Below are 17,195 nucleotides of genomic sequence, written 5' to 3'. Positions count from 1 at the left end.
AAACTCAGAAAAGCATTGCTCCTGTTACCCATTATTGAAACATTATTTGCAATCAGCTATGGTCGACTACACAGAGACACCCTCCCATCACGCCTGGCCCCAGACAGCCTTCTAAACAAAAGCCTGCCTTTCAGATTTCAGCACTTACTTCATTTTAGACCATGTTGCTCTAAATACATGTTTGGGCAGAGCAGCAGACAATTGAGCAACAAGGCTGTATAAAAGCACATTTCTCTGCAAACTAGCTCATGCTGCAGTCAGCAGCACTGGCCTAGGTTTTCCACACCTAACTCCTTATTTCTCCTGGGAAACTGTGGCCAGAGAGCAGTATTCAAGGTCCCTCCTAGGCTAGTCTTCCAAGACAGAAAGACAAGGAAATTATGGTTTGGACCCGAATGAAAGTGGTTAATTCACAGCTACGTCAGGAAATGGACATATGTTAAATGACGGGAAATTTCATTACTTAAAATCAGGCTCCAAATTTCCTCCCCAACTCCATGAAGGATGCCTGCTATACAGGTTGCAAATTAAGAACAATTATTTTCCTCTCTTGCACTTGAATCTAACTTACAGCTAAAGTCATTTAAAGGGGTTAACATCTACCTTAATTAAATATTAAAGTGTGCCTGTACCTGCTGCTATTGTTGCCCCTTCGAATAAGATATAACCTATTTTTGACAAGTTTTCATCTTTCTCTGTGGAAGACGCTACATGAAACCAAATCAGTGGCAAAGAGGAGGGTAATGAATAATCTATTCCATATTCCAACAGTACCCAGAGCTCTGAGTGGAAAAAAAATATTCAGTCAGATGATAGCAAGAGGCTGCCGAGGTACCACATGACACAGCTAATGTTTAAATAATAATAATAAAAAAACCGCGATAAACAAATCATTAGCCCTTAACAGTTGTTTAATGCAATTTGTTAATGAACGTAATGGTGGGGACTAATAATGAAAGAAAATAAAAACGTCTAAACAGGCGCCAAGTTGCCGGTGATGCGCAATTATTTCCTTGTCAAGTTTTTATGATTTAATGAGCTCCTCTGGGACTGACGGCTGTCAGTCAGTCGTGACTTTTTGACACCATTACAACTTCAAATACAGCAGCAGGCAGGCTGTTTTCCTCGGATTTGAAATACTGAAATGATCTGACAGTTTTAAAGAAAAGATGTGCAAAAAAAAAAAAAAAAAAAGGAGAAAGAGAGAGGGAAAGAGAGAAGACAGTTTCTGTTTCTTTCTTTCTTTCTTTTTTTCTTTTCTTTCCTTTTTTTTTTTCCATGGGGTAGGCAATCTTTGGATGCTGTTTGGTAATGAAAACCCAATCACTGAGGTCATTATCTGATGAGGTTTTTTGGACCGGGCAGGGTTTCTTCCTCTTTATTTCTTTACTTAATGATAACCCTCAATGGGTTTGCCCCGCATGGGATGGTCAGAGCTGCACAATTTTGTTCACCATTAATTTCTGCCTTTGAAGCTCGGGGCTCAGAAGCAGGAGCAAAGCAAACCCCCCACCAAGCTAGTTCCAAAATAAGACAATCCAGCCTGCCTTAAACAGAATAGCAAATGGCCTTCCAGCCCCGGGATGGGAACTGACGTCAGGCCCGCTGCATTTTTAGATATTTTCCCTCAATGTGGAGCATTTAAAACTCTTTAAAACTTAAGCGTCTTTAATTAAATTGCTTTTGATTTTGGATCAGGGTAACAGCGTTTTATTTATTCTGTCAGGGAAACGGTTTTAGTCTGCATGAATTTTACACAGTAATATACCGCACCCCCCTTTCTCCCATGCATCATTTCCAACAAAGGCAACCGACATTAGAAACATTCGACTCTTTGAGGCTTACATTTGTAAGTACTTAGAATCATTCACAGATCCAAGACCTGCTTCAAATTTGACAAGCTACTTCCGGCAAATGTGGGAATACCCAAATCTGGGGAGGGATGGGAGGTGAGGGAATATGCCCTCTGGAGGGTACTTTTCTTCTCAATTTTTCCAACATCTATTCAAGCGTCATGATGGGGGAGTTCAAGAGATCCTCCAAATCTACTTCATCCCAACTCTCCCCAGAGACAAACGGGCTTGCCTTACCACAGGGGGTCATTACAGGAGGAAGGGGGAGCTGGTGAGGCGTGTCTGTTCAACTTTGATACCCCTGTCCCAAAGTGCAGAAATGAAGTTTGGACAACAGCACATATTGACAGTGACATGGGCAAAAGGCAACTAGTCCCTGAAAAATTAGTACTCTATTCCCTCTCTCATAGCAGTGACTTCAACATGAATTACAGGTTTAAGGGAGATAGTTTAGAGCTTAAAAATCTGGATTACAAAATTGATTGGGCTCCCTTGGTGGATCCAGAAGCCACTGCTAGGTACTGGAGCATGCTTCGGTAACTAGATAAGTAGATGTATACTTTAGGATCAATAGATCTGAATGAACACTAGAGAGGACATGCTATTAGAGCCATACTATTAGCACTCCAAACAGAAAGAAGTGTTTTTTAAAAATGATTTCTATAATGTTTTTTTAGTGCTAACAGATTTTTGTAATCTGAATAAAAGATTCATGACCAGATGAATTCCTAAAGCTGATAGGAAAATTAACACAGGCTTCCATTCCTTCTCCAGGTCCCACTTCACTCCATCTTACTCCCTCACCATCATTCCAAAGGAGAGGCTGCAGCTTTATTTACACAATACTAAATGATTTATCGGAACACATGCATGCCCTAACCTGCTTAGATAAGTACCATTTCTCTGGTGAATTTCACCATCTTTGCATCCCTGCATTTCCTTTCTGAACGGTAATAGTTCTCTTCTGAGTTGGTTTGGGCGGAAAAAAAAAAAAGAAAAAAAAAAGAAAGCAAATGTTCCAGCCAGGTGACTGCTGGCCGGACACACAAGTTATTAAACATTTCTATGAGAGACAACAGGTTTGATTTCCAGGACTCTGAACCTTCCAAGTATATTCAAAGGCAGCCTAGGAAGCTGTAATAAAAACACCTTTTGCTTTGTGGCTGGGAAAAATACAACAACCTATCTCACAATCTTCGCTTGAACAACTTTAAGCCTGATTACAAATGAACTCATTTCAACTGCAATCCCCAGGACTTCAGAAAAAGAAATTCAAAATCACAAATCAAATTACAAATTTGAACAAATATCCAATTCAGGAAGGTCTTGAGAATATTGGTTAGTCAAAACATCAGCTAAACGATGCCTCTCCCTGACCCCTCCTTTCCCGTATTCTGTTATAATTCACTGTTTTCAAGGAGGCTAGTGGATGTTTCAGATAAAGTTTATTCAAGTTTTTCTTACTACAGAACATCATCATATTTATAATCACATTTGAAATTTCACACTAATGGAGTCATGTTCTCCCTCTTACTGAAATATTCATGTTCTCTTTACATACGGAAATGGATATGGAGAGAACCTTGTCAGACCTTTTACTTATACTAGGGGCTGCGCTTGGCAGCACAAATATTAAAACTGGAAAGATAGAGAGATGATTAAATTGGTCTGGAATGCCCAGGTCACAATTAAATGTTGAGCAAGGCCTCATCTTGCTAGTAAATATGAGGAAGTCTGAGCTCTTATGAAGCAAAGAAACACGTCTCACAGCCAGTAATGAAAGTTGTAAAAAGTAGATATTAGGCAATTTTAGTAAAAATATATTCAATAGAAAAACAGGGAAAGCTGTAGGTCAATTTACTACACAGCTCACATTCTACAGCCTCCTTTACAATTAAGCCAGAGGTTTGCTCCTTTTTCCTTCTCCTTCCTCTCTCATGAACTGGATTGGTTCTTAAGAGAAACTCACTTTCTTTATCACCTGGTTTCTTCTTCACTTGTACATCTGGACACCACAGAAAGGCATACACAACAAGAGTTCTGACAAACAGAACAAGGGTTCTGACAACCAACACAAGCTGACGGAAGCATTAAATAACTCATATCTGTGTTCCCCTCCCTTCTTCCCCTATTCCTCCAATAGTACCACCCCCTCCCCCATCCCCAACAACTTGGCCTTTTCTGTTTTCATAGGTTAGAGAAGGAATTTGACAAATACTATTTTGACCATTCAGTGAAATTTTTTCAAGACAAATTAAGCTTCCCAAAAAATATCTCTGTGAAGACATCAGCAGGAGAAGAAATCACCCCACATGCAATCAAGAATAGAAAACATCTTTTACACTCCTTGCACCAAAGTTGAACAGCGGCAAGAGTGGGGGAGGAGAAGGGGGCACTCGGGCCTGTCAGTGCAAAGGGATGATTCATGTGACCACTTTGTCTTAATTACTCAGAACAAGGCGTGTGGTGCTGTATATCAGGGAAGAGCAGATACATCAGTGTCCTTTGACAGAAATAAAAATAGCCGTCAGGATGGTGAAGACCACGATGATTGCCAAGATAACCACCAAAATACGGTTTTGGATGATCCTACAAAAAAGCAAAGGGAAAAAAAAAAACAGTAAAATCAATCAGAGAAACTGGAGCAACATTTGCCAAACCACACATAAAAGACAAACTTGTATAATCAAACAGTGAGGAGAAAATTGGTCCCTAGGTACCCATAAAAGACACACACACACACACACGTGCATGTACGTGCGTGTATGTGTGTGTGTGTGTGTGTGTGTGTGTGTGTGTGTGTGTGTGTGATATGGGACGATGTTCCTGAAGTCTGCAGTTTGGAGACTTCACAATTTACAATACAAATGAATAACTTCATAATGATTTCCATGTTGCACCAAGTGATGAGCTGCAATGATGACACTCAGAAACACTTGCTGCAAGCTAAGTAATACAAAAACTTTTCAGGGATCTGACTGCAATATAGTCTCTTAAGTGATCAAGGGACCCACATCATCTTCTCTTTTTAATCTAATATGTGAGACAAGGCTCATTTTTAACGGCACTTCTTATTAAGGTAAAAGATTCCAAGGAAGCACATGTCAAGGAGATACTTACCTGTACAAAAATACCCAGGGAAAAGTATAAAAGAGAGTTGGGGAAAAAAAGGACAGGGATAAAGAAGCAAGTGTCAAACTATGAAGCTTATGTTGTAAAAGCCTCATCTGTCACTGGAGTGTCACACACGTTCCATTATGCTGGAAGGGAATGTTCCATTTGCTTGGTAGCAAAAAGATGGAAATGAGAAATAATAATAAAAAAAGAGATTCTGGAAGTCCAAAAGCTGGGTATAACTCAGCATTTTTTGATAAAACTTTTATCCCTATGACTGCTAAACAGAAATAAGTTGAGAGTTTACTAAACAATGATCAGGCAACAAAGAGAAGCTAAATCTAGGTGAACAGAGACACTCCCAGTATGTCTGGAGAAAGCTTCTGATGAACTTATTTCATAATTTGCTATTTGGTTCTTAGAAATAGATCCCGATATCATTTTGTTTCCTGACGATAGAGGGAACTTTGTCAAACATAGTCTGAGATACTCCCACATTACCTCAAAGAAATAGAAAAGTAGGTATTTAAATTTTCTTCTCTGTCTCCATCTCACAACACATACACACACACACACACACACACACACACACACACACACAAGTCCTACCCTTTTCTAAATATGGTATTTTGAATATGGAATTTCACTTGAATATGGAATCTAGATGAATCCTCAAATTTGAGAAAGACAAGAGTTTTTCCATGCAGTCCATAAATATATCTGCTTGTGTAGATTCAAAACTATATAGATTCAGGATGAATGATTGTGTTGTGTGCAGCAATAAATTAAATTGTAGTTTTATACAAGTTCAACTCTCCCTTTTTCACCTCTGCCCCCCCACGACAATTCTACTTCCACCCCCCCTCCACCCAAGTAAATGGATGGATGAAAACTGTCACATCAGACAAACACACTCCCTTGTGACACTCTAAAAGGACTAGCTCTCTATCCTCCTGACAGGTTACAAAATGATCACATTTGCTGACACGTCTTCCGCAAAACTGCTTTAGTGCTTGTGTCCACTCTCCTCGCAGGAGATGAATGGCCTGTTTTGTCCTCATTTATCACTTAAAGCTCAGCCAAGATCTGTCTCGTTTATTTCTCCCTTCCCCACTAGAAAGGCTACGCCAAGACATTAATTCTTTGCGATGACAGCTAATTCAGACTTAACAGGACATATTTACTCAGCCAAAGGAAGGTATGAGGGATTCTTTCAAAAAAAATTTTTTTTCATGCCATAGCAAAGAGAATATGCTTTTATAGATATTGATACATGCAAGTTTGGTGGCTTAAATTTTCAACTGAACAGGAATTCTTCTCTTTTCTTCCTTGGTACATGTGAATATGCTTGGGAATACATCATTTCCCTTAGTCTCTGTGGGAAATGAGATCTCTGTTCTCCCAGAAAGTTACCATGTGGCTGGCTTGCAAAGGCAATCGGCAAAATTGGAACTCAGCAGTAAACTAGATTATAAGCATGAAAACGCTTTAAAATTCTGCCCTAAGTAATATACGGTAATGGGTCTCTTGTATAGTTTGGTTGACAACCATTTTATTTGTGGGTTGAAGGCCTCAAGGCATTCATGATGCTAATTTACACAGGATTAACTGTGGAGAAAACTTGTTTAATCTAAGCTATGTTTAGAAAAAATGCATGCACAGGAATGCTTATATCCTCACTTCTTTCCTGGACTATTTAATTGGGTATCCTCATTTCCAGCCCCAAAGAAGATTTCATCTAGAGAGTCCTTGTAATGTCTCACATGTTTTAATTCATTTAGGGAACACCTGAATTGAAGATGTATTCTCTCTGTAGGTTTCAGAGACTCACAATGAGACAACAGAACACTCAGCATAAAACTCTATATCTGTCAATTAGTACTTACTTCTATTAAAGAAAAGAGGAAAGGACATATAAATATCTGTCAATATCTATTATGTATATAATAGATATGGATACATATGCATTTCTCTCTCTCTCTCTCTTTTTATATATATATATATATATATATATATATACATACACATATACATATTTCATGGATCTGTGATTTTATCAGTATAGTTACTCCCTCCACTGACAGATCACTACCCTTCTATGATTTGGCAAATGGTCCTTAACAAAATGTAGGTCACAGCCCACCCATGCCATCCTACATGTCTCTTGTCCATGTCCTCCCGTAAATCCATTATTGGGGGGGTGGGGTGGGGGAGAGGTTTATCTAATATGCTTGAGAGCTTTTTCTAGATTCCTTGATATTATATAAGTATCACAGCAGGATGGAGGCTGTTTATCTCTTTTCTCTTGTGACTTGATGGGCCTGTTTTTTTTCCTGCCCATAGGTTTCTTAGGTGATATCTTTTACTTGTATGTATAAAACTGGTAATGTGCTGCCCCTTATTTCCATACATCTCTTCATTCCTCTTTTGGTGATCCCATATTTTGTCTCCTTGGATGGTGTTCTAATTAATGGCTTGTAATCATACAACATCTGGGTAGCCTAGAGGAGCAGCCAGGTGACACAGCAGATAGAATACTGGGCTTGGAGTCAAAAAGACCTGACTTAAAATCGGACCTTAGACACTTACAGGCTGTGTAATTTCAAGCAAGTCAGTTCACCTCTGTCTGCATAAAACTGGAGAAGAAAAATGCAAAACACTCTAGTGGCTTTACCAAGAAAATCCTTGGACAGTTGGTCTATGGGGATCGCAAAGATTCAGACAGGATTGAAGGACAAGAAGTAACCGCACATCAGTGGAAGGACCTCGAGTGTTAAGAAGGATTGGATGTTATTTTAGGTAGAAGTTTGCAAAGGGTTACACAATTTACTGGATGCTGTCTTGCAGGCTATATTCATTTTATTCAGTTCCAGGCTCAGCTTTCTATCCATTTGCAGTATCTATTCAAGACATATGTAATGATGGGCCATCTCTGTGGACTTTCCATTCAACTTATCTCATAGTTCGGAGAGCAGATAGCCATTTGTTTGTTTCTGGCACTGCTACACTGGGCAAACACTTAAGTGTTTACAGGAATGTCTAGCCTGTAACCAATGTCATAACAAACGGCAGTATCTTGATTACCTGCATGAATAGGGAAATCCCTTTTCTGTACTCGAACCTGGATATTTTTTAGGCAGGCAAATGTATTTTTTTCTAATACAACTTTTTTTTTGGCAAGGCAATTGGGGTTAAGTGACTTTTCTAGGATCACACAGTTAAGGGTTAAGTGTTTGAGGCTGGATTTGAATTGAGATCCTCCCTGACTTCAGGGGCAATGCTCTATTGTGCCATCTAGCTGCCCCTCCCCTCAGTGCAGCAAATACTTTTGAAGGACCATCCAGCTCCCTGTTTTTTATCTCATTTGGTGTTAATAATAAGAGAGTTATTAAACATTAGCTCTGTTGTTGTGTCTATCAAGGAATAAAACTGGTTTTATGGAGATCCCTAGCTGGAGGAAAAGTCTTTGTTCTGGCTTTCTACTCTGCTGAATAAAATGTTACCAAAAAAAAAAAAAAAAAAAAAGCCAAAACAATCCAGTTCCCCTCCCCCCAAAAATGATATGCACAATCAGATCTTCTATTATCTTCATCTCTAAATCAAGTGTGTGACTGTAAAGATGTAGTATGCTATAGAATATAATTTGTGGAGGCTTTCCTATATCTCTCTGATATTGTTGCTAAAGATGACATTGATATGGTATAAATGAATCTCAAGATGATTCTGTAGAATGGAGGAAAAAAAGACATATAGATGATTATTATTGATGTTTTGATAAACTTTTGGGCAATATTAACACAGATTTTTTCCCTCAATCTTCTGGCATCATCCAGTACAGTATAGTACAGTGGAAAGAATATATTGGCTTGGAATTGAGCAGGTTGGAATCCTACATCTGATGCTTACCTACTGCTTGGATTATTTGCGCAGGTCACAACTTCTGTGTGTTTCCATTTCATCATGGCTGGAAGGAGGAAGATGGACAAGACATGTGCCTTCCAGCTCTAAATCTATAATCCTAAAATATCTTGAGAATTTATTCCTTGATGCCTTCCAAGTGATGTCAATTCAGGTCAACATTTACTGTGTTTATTAAATTCAAACTATGGTGCTAAGTACTAAGGATATGAAGGTAAAAATGAAAACTAGTTTTTCCTCTCAAAGAGTTCCCAGACTAGGGAGGAAGTTGGCTCCTGTACCAACTTTCTCTCTCTATATATGGTCTAGTCCAGGTGCTCTTTTCCATTTTTTTAAATCCTCCTTTCTTTCTACAATTCCTCCTTCCCTCTCTCCTTTCTTTCCTTTCCTTTCTTCTTTTCTTCCTGCTTTCCTCTCTCCTTTCCTCCTTCCTCTCATTCTTTTCTTTCTTTTCTTCTTTCTTTCCTTCCTTGCTCCCTTCCCTTATTCATTTTTCCTTCCTCCCTCAACCAGCACATCAGGTTCTGTGATATAAAGAGTCCAAATATACCAACTCCAATGACATTGATGGATATAATAGATTGTTACAGAAATCTTGACACGACATACATTTTGAAGTTTACATTCTAGGAATCTGTAAGGGAGAGCCAGGATTCTTGTGTACAATTACTAGCTCCACTACTTACTATGTTTTTGAGTTGGAGCAAGTCACTTCACTTTTCTATACTTTAGTTTTCCCATCAGTAAAATGAGGTCAAACTGGATTCATTCATTTATCCAAACATTTATTATGCACTTATTGTGGATAGAGCTCCTGCAAAGTGGTGGTGGTGGTGGTGGTGATGATGGTGGGAGAGGTATAAGATAAAAAGATAAGGCAAAGTCTCTTGCCTTCAAGCAATCTGGATTCTTTTTAGTGAGATAAAATATAAACATCCAAAGTATTGCATTATTCATTAGAGAGAAATAAAACAAAAATTAACTTTATTTAATAATTCTCTTATTAGTGAGGGGCCAAGATGAAGGTCTTCCCCAACTTAGGGCATCAGGGAAAGAGTGATGGAAGATGTGACATTTGATTTGAGTTGGGCCTTAAAAGTGGATGACTAGGAGTAGCTAGGTAGTGCAGTGGATAGAGCACCAGTCCTGAAGTCAGGAGGACCTGAGTTCAAATCTGGTCTCAGACACTTAACACTTCCTAGCTGTGTGACCCTGGGCAAGTCACTTAACCCCAATTGCCTCAGCAAAAGAAAAAAGAAAAAAAAAAGGGTGGAGAATGACTACATGACCTCGAAATTGCTTCAAACTTGATCATTTTATGGTTCTAAAAGAAGACCATATTAAAAAGAAGGAAGTAAGCCAGAAAATGATGAATGCAACTAATTGGGAGGCCAACTTGTATTAGTCAAGGCCAGAAGAAATAATCTTTTTTTTTTTTTAAATGAAGGGAGGGAACATTTACATTTAATTTTAAACTAAAGACTGGCAAATATGTGGAGATTCTGGAATGTCAAGAAGAGATCATGAGTTAAAGCAGAGATACATGATAGAGTTTTGACTCGGGTCAGAGTTGTCCTCCAAGATGACCTTGGATATTAATAGTTTAAGTGGGAGCAGCCCTTCTGAAGGAAGCAAAACTGAGAATGGAGGGATCCTCAAAGAAAAAGAACAGTCTGACCAGCTTGGAGTCTGGAACAATGGTTGGCATTGGCAGTGCCCATCTGTAACAAAGCCCACAGTACGGTCACAGCCAGACACTGCCAGTGGGTATTGCTGTAGGCAAATCAGAAAGACATCTAGAATGGAGAGGCTGAAAAAGGGGCTTCCCTGGATGATGAGAAAGTGAAAGTCTGAGGAGGAAAATCCAAAATGACTGAGTCTCTATCTTAGGGAAGGGAGGAAGAACCTAAAATTCAACCAGATATTTTGAAAGAGGAGCTCCAATATACCAACCCTCCTTCCCCTTTGAAAATGCAAAGTATGTTTACCAAGTAAATAATTTAAGAAAGAATATATACTTGAAAGAAGACATCCATTGAAACAGCCAGGCTAAACTGCCTCAAGGCAAAAATTGGTGCATTTGCATGTTGCATTCTATTAAGTTAGCTCACTGTAGCTTTAAAAGAACGCAGAATCAAATTAAAAGGAATGTGTGACTGAAACATCAAGGATTCTCCAAGTTTACATTATGAATCACAGTGCTGTTGATACAAGATGAATTAACCATTTACTTTGAGGTAGCGCTCACTGAGTCCTGTGGAAAATACTGATCTCCGTGTGGAACTGTGGAATCTTTTCATTGCTATATTCTCTTCCCTACCTAAAAAACAAGCTTACACTGCTGCTAAAAGACCTGCTCTGGTTTGGGAAGTTCAGTAGTGAAGAAGCTATAGCAGTATTACCTATCAATTCTGCCTCTGGGAGTCCTACTTGTTTTAGGAACCTGAGAACTCAACCATGAGGTTCTTTCTGGTTTGAGTCCATTATTCTTTCCAAATCTGGCAAGAGCTGATACCCTTCCTTTTTTTGTCTTTGAAAACAAGGCTCTTTCCTCTTTGTTTGAAAAGCATTGACCTTCTTTCCTGACATGTTTGGTAATAACACCTAACCTTTGACAGCAGAGTGTCCAAAGCTCCCTTCAGAGGCATCTGTGTACTGATAAACCAGGTACTTGGACATTCATTCGCTTTCAGCAAATCATTTCCCTTCCTCCACATCCCTTGGTCCTAAAGTCAAGTTTCCTTTCTAAAAATATGCTTTCTTCTGATTTGGAGGCCTTCCATCCTCCAAGATATTCTCTATCTCACAACTCACTTTTTTATCCATGGACAAAGCCTGCCTCATTCTTTTCTTCCTGAGTTAGAAATACTATTTGTAGACAAGAAGCTATTTCAGCAAAAGCTTATTATCAAGCTTACATTAAGGATGCCAGTGGTGTCTAAACCCTTTTACAAGCTTGCATTCATTAGCTGCAGAGTGCACGACATCTATGCAGGTTCAATGCAATGTCTTGTACATGCCTTCCTGTCTGACTGACCAGCATTGAATAATGATGGCTTGCCATTTAGGGTCTGACAGCACCATAGCGATTATCATGAAAATGAGCAATCCTGGGGACAGGTTATAAGCTTTGGGGCAAAGGAGTCAGTACACATTCCTCTCTGGGTGCTTATCTAAAAAAAAAAAAAACACTATCTAGGTTCCAAACAAACTCGACAATGGGCATTGGTATCAGATTCACACATTGATTTCAATTCAGAATTGTCAAAGCAAGGCATCGGCATGATTGCTGTGCCGATTCCAATGTGCAGTACTTGCGAATATGTTGGCAAGATCTTCCATGACTTTATGGTTTAGATGGGGCTGTTCACAAAGCAGTCATCAGAATCAATGAGATGCTGTGGGGATGGAATGAAGTTCTTTAAATTTAGTCAATTGAGACCTGAGATGAAAATGAACACAATAGTTTCCTTTTAGATAATACAATGCTCACCCTTGCCAGGACCCAAGATGAAAATGAATACAATAATTTCCTTTTAGATAATACAGTGCTCATCCTTGCTGGGAATATCTATCTCTCTATCTATCTATACATATATATCTATCTATACATATATATATCTTTATCTCTCTCTATATAAATATTACCTACACCCAGGACAACATGGTAGTTATTATGCCTTAATTTTATCTCTGATTATATTTAGTATTTTTGCATAGATTCACATCTTCAAACTCAGTGAGTCCTTTCATGTCATCATTATCCTAGAAAGGGAGTGTAACATAGATTAACTCTTGGCTTTTGCCTGGGGAGCTGGCATTGCCACTTACTGGTGGTAGGGTCACCTTGGGTAAGTACCTAGACCTAGATCTTCACTTTTGGGACCTAGATCTTCACTTTTAACATAAGGAAGTAGGAGAAGTTGATCTCTTGGGCTCCCTTATTCTCTGAAGGTCTAAGTCTTCTCTAAAGCAATGAGAAAAGGGACAATGTCCTATGTGTTTTTGGGTCTTTATCTTCTCATAACAGGGCTTGGCACATAGAAAATACATTAGAAATTCTTGGCAATAATGGATAGTTTTCTATCTTATATCTGACTTCAATAATAACAACATTGGGGGCAATCATTTATATAGCTGTTTCATGTTTACAATGCATTATATATTTGATTTGATCCAGTACATTATTTTCTTTGATGCTAAGGAGATAAATGGGTTTGATAGGCAGGGTACAGAGGCTTGATGACTTGCTAAAGGTCACATAATTATTATGTAGCAGAATTGGGACATGAGTCCAAGTCTTCTGACTCCAAAGTCCAGAATTGTTCCTCATATTCATCTACCTGGGGCTGGGCTTATTTGTGCCTAGGTGGAATAAGAAGAAGCCCAAGTGGGTGATTTGAAAGGAGCTGAAAGGTCTCTGGCAGAGGATCACTGAAATTCCCACATTACTCATGCCTTTGGGTTATGACACCAAAGGACCTGTCAAAATGCAAATGTTACCATAGCAGTTATTAAGCCATTAATTAATCATTAATATCTAGCTCAAATTAGTTCATTAGGTTAGGTTAGGGCTCTGTGGGAATGGGATACAAGGCAGAATTTTGATGCCCACCCACGAAAAGGTCCCACAGTGGGGGACTGTGAGCAGGCAGGTTGGGGACACTCGGCTTCCAAAAAGAGGGAACAAAGCAAGCAGTAAAAGAAGAGCAAAGGGAACAAACTCCAATTAGTTTCCAAATTTGTGGAGAGCTCTCCCTCTACTATATGGACTGCAATTCCACTTTTTACAGAACAAAGACATACTCAGTCCCTGCCCTCTAGGAGCTTACTGGATTAGAAGGAAAAATCAGAATATAAGGGAACAACTAAGGTTATAATTATAGTCATTCTAATAATAAGGCAATTTGTTCTATGCCCATAATCCTGGATTTTCTGCAGTGTGACCTGGAGCAAGTCACTCCATGACACTCAGAGTTTGTTTCCTCCTCAATAAAATGAGCCGACTCACCTACCCACAGGGGAAGGAGGATTAACTAATTAAAGATTATAAAGCATTTTGAAAAGGCAAAGCCCTTTTAATACATATACTAATACCACTCTCAGAGAGGGCTGAAAAGAAAATGCCAGCTCAGGAATGGTAAGAGTCACAAGCCCTCTCAGGCTCAGGCCCAAGGAAAGCAATCAGAGCGTTTTATTTGTAGTGCTTAGTTGGGGGTGCCGAGCTGGCCCTTCCTTCTGCTGGGTGGGATACTCCCTCCCACAGATTGGCATCTGGGCTTGGAACTGGAGGAGTCTCCCCAGCAGGGCTGAACTTTCTCTGCAAGGTGGTAATAGCTACATCAAACAGGGGAGAAGACGCTTCCTATTGGTTGGAATTGATGATACCTTTTCAATCTGGGAAGGCAGCCAAGGAAGACCTGTCAGAGACCACTCCTAAGTCTGATAGGTTTTGATCAGGAATGTGTCATTCCATTATCCTGTACACTGCCAAATGTGTATTTCACATTTTAGTGCAGGTGCCATGGCTACTGTTGCCATCAGAGATGGATTTGAGAGTAGGGTGGCTTTGGAAAAAGATTCTTCACAGGACGGCCTTCAGCACTGCATTCTGGTGGGCTGACCCAATCAAAGATCTTGGAAGCTGCTTATGAATTAGGGATTTATAAATTTGTGGAATGTTACAAATGGAAATGACCTTAGAAATGGTCTAATCCAATCCCCTCATTTTTTCAGGGAAAGAAACCGAGAATCACAGAGGAGAAATCATATAATTAGATAACAACAAAGCTAAATAAGGAATCAAGGTTTGTTTTTAGCCCAACACTTTTTTTTTTTTGGTCATATATACCACAATACATTGATCATACTTCCTTGTTTTCAACCTGTACTTAAAAATGTAGTTGCCTTTGTGAATATATAACAGTTTGGGAGATTAGCAGATCAGGAAAGATTCCACTGATTAGTTTATCACCAATTGATCCCCTATTTATTAAGTACCTATTAACATAGAAGGCTTCACCAGATATCATTCATTCTCTTGAGGACCATCAAACCCACTAAATCTCTTTTTCCATGCAGAAAGGTAATTGTCAAAGACAATCCATTTCAAAATTTAATAGCTCTTCTTGTCAAGAAGTAACAGGAGTGATTTAGGCTTGATATAAAGTTTCTGAGTATGCATACCAAAAGAGATTTAGGAAGAATGGGTAGTTATTACCTTTGTGGAGGATTGGAAGTAGCATCTGGACGTATGATTTAATTAAGGTGAAAAATTTTTACTATAGAAGTTCCTTCCACTGATATAAATGGGCAATTCATCTATAATGTATAGTCTTAAAGACTTGTTCAAGGTACCATTCTATTAGGCTATTCCTTTTTTTTTTTTAAATAAAAATTTCTTTTGAAAATTTACTTTAAAATTAAAACATTTCTAATCATATGAAAAGATGCTCTAAATCAATATTGATCAGAGAAAGGCAAATTAAGACAACTCTGAGATACCACTACATACTTGCCAGATCGGCTAAGATGACAGGAAAAGATAATGCTGAATGTTGGAGGGGATGTAGAACATTGATAACATTGTTGGTGGAACTGTGAATGGATCCAACCATTCTGGAGAGCAATTTGGAACTATGCTCAAAATGTTTTTTTTTAATATTTTATTTTATTTAATAATAACTTTATATTGACAGAATCCATGCCAGGGTAATTTTTTTTACAACATTATCCCTTGCACTCGTTTCTGTTCCGATTTTTCCCCTCCCTCCCTTCACCCCCTCCCCTAGATGGCAAGCTTTCCTATATATGTTAGATATGTTGCAGTATATCCTAGATACAATATATGTTTTATGCTCAAAATGTTATCAAACTGTATAAACCCTTTGATCCAGCAATGTTATTACTGGGTCTGTGTCCCAAAGAAATCTTAAAGTAGGGAAAGGGACTCACATGTACAAAAATGTTTGTGGCAGCCCTTTTCATAGTGGCAAGAAACTAGAAATTGAGTGGATACCCATCAATTGGAGAATGGCTGAATAAGTTATAGTATATGAATGCTATGGAATATTATTGTTCTGTAAGAAACAACTAGCAGGATGATTTCAGAGAGGGTTGGGGAGATTTACATGAACTGATGCTGAGTGAAATGAGCAGAACCAGGAGATCATTGTATGTGGCAACAAGAAGACTGTATGATGATCAATTCTGATATTTGTGGCTCTTCTCAACAATGAGATGATTGATGCCAGTTCCAATGATCTTGTGATGAAGAGAGACATCTATATTCATAGAGGGGATTGTGGAGAAATGAATGTGGATCACAACATAACATTCTCACACTTGCATTTTGTTTTCTTACTCATTTTCGTTCCTTTTTGATATGATTTTTCTTGTGCAGCAAGAGAATTTTATAAATATATTTACACACATTGGATTTAACATATTTTAACACATATAACATATATTGGGTTGCTTGCCATCTAGGGGAGGGGGTGGGGGGAAGCAGGAGAAAATCTGAAACACAAGGCTATGCAAAGGTCAATGTTGAAAAATTATCTGTGAATATGTTTTGAAATTAAAAAGCTTTAAAAATTAAAAGAAAATTTACTTCAATCTGCAATGTTTTATAACATAAGATTAATATTGATAAGAAATTCATGGAAGGTCCTTAAGCAAAAGCCAGGGAATGATTTCTCAGTGATGTAAAGGATTCTTATTTATGTATATGTTGGACTAAAAACCTTTGTAGTCCTCTCCAAATCGATATAATCACAGTTTTAGATTTTTTTAGATCTGGGAAGAACAAATCTAGGTATGCATAGTATAAACTCTCATTTTACAGATAAAGAAATCAAAGCCTAAAGAATTTAAGTCACTTACTCAAGGACAGACAGGTTATATAAATAGCAGAGGTCAGATTCAAACCCTGGACCTCTGAATACAGATCCGGTATTCTTTCCGCTGTATCATAATGCTAAATACAGTTCGATGTTTGAATACAGTCTTCACTGCATTATTAGAACAAAGTCACATACTGCTAAATTCAGTGCTTTATTTTAATCTCAAGTCAAACAACTTCATATATCTGTACACTTCCTTGGGATGCAAACTGGTTTTTTTAAATGCCTGGGCTGGAAGTATTACTCTGATATCATTGAAACCCTGAAAAATATTCTGGAATTATGAAAAATTGCCAGTTTATTAGCTCTATTAAGGTCAGAAAGCATGTTTCATTCTTTGATTCTCTCCCAGTAATCAGTAGATTCTTATAATTTGTTGAATTGAACTGAGTAGTTGAAACCAACT

At 38.4% G+C, this 17,195-nt stretch overlaps 1 protein-coding gene across 4 annotated transcripts in view; it reads right to left on the bottom strand.

Annotated features, from left to right (window-relative positions):
- Positions 1 to 893: 893 nt before the first annotated feature.
- Positions 894 to 17,195, bottom strand: part of VTI1A (vesicle transport through interaction with t-SNAREs 1A) — a 424,902-nt gene continuing 408,600 nt past the window's right edge. For 2 of the 4 annotated variants that reach the window (XM_051981415.1, XM_051981416.1), the window contains one exon: positions 894 to 4,442. In XM_051981415.1, the coding sequence (XP_051837375.1) occupies positions 4,349 to 4,442 (94 nt within the window). In that variant the 3' untranslated portion in view covers positions 894 to 4,348. The remainder of the gene's footprint in view (positions 4,443 to 17,195) is intronic. The other 2 variants (XM_051981417.1, XM_051981418.1) reach the window with 1 other exon arrangement.

The sequence above is a fragment of the Antechinus flavipes genome, chromosome 2, assembly GCF_016432865.1.
Source record: "Antechinus flavipes isolate AdamAnt ecotype Samford, QLD, Australia chromosome 2, AdamAnt_v2, whole genome shotgun sequence".
In the NCBI taxonomy this organism is placed as follows: Eukaryota; Metazoa; Chordata; class Mammalia; order Dasyuromorphia; family Dasyuridae; genus Antechinus; species Antechinus flavipes.
This window is presented reverse-complemented; position numbering and strand designations above follow the sequence as displayed.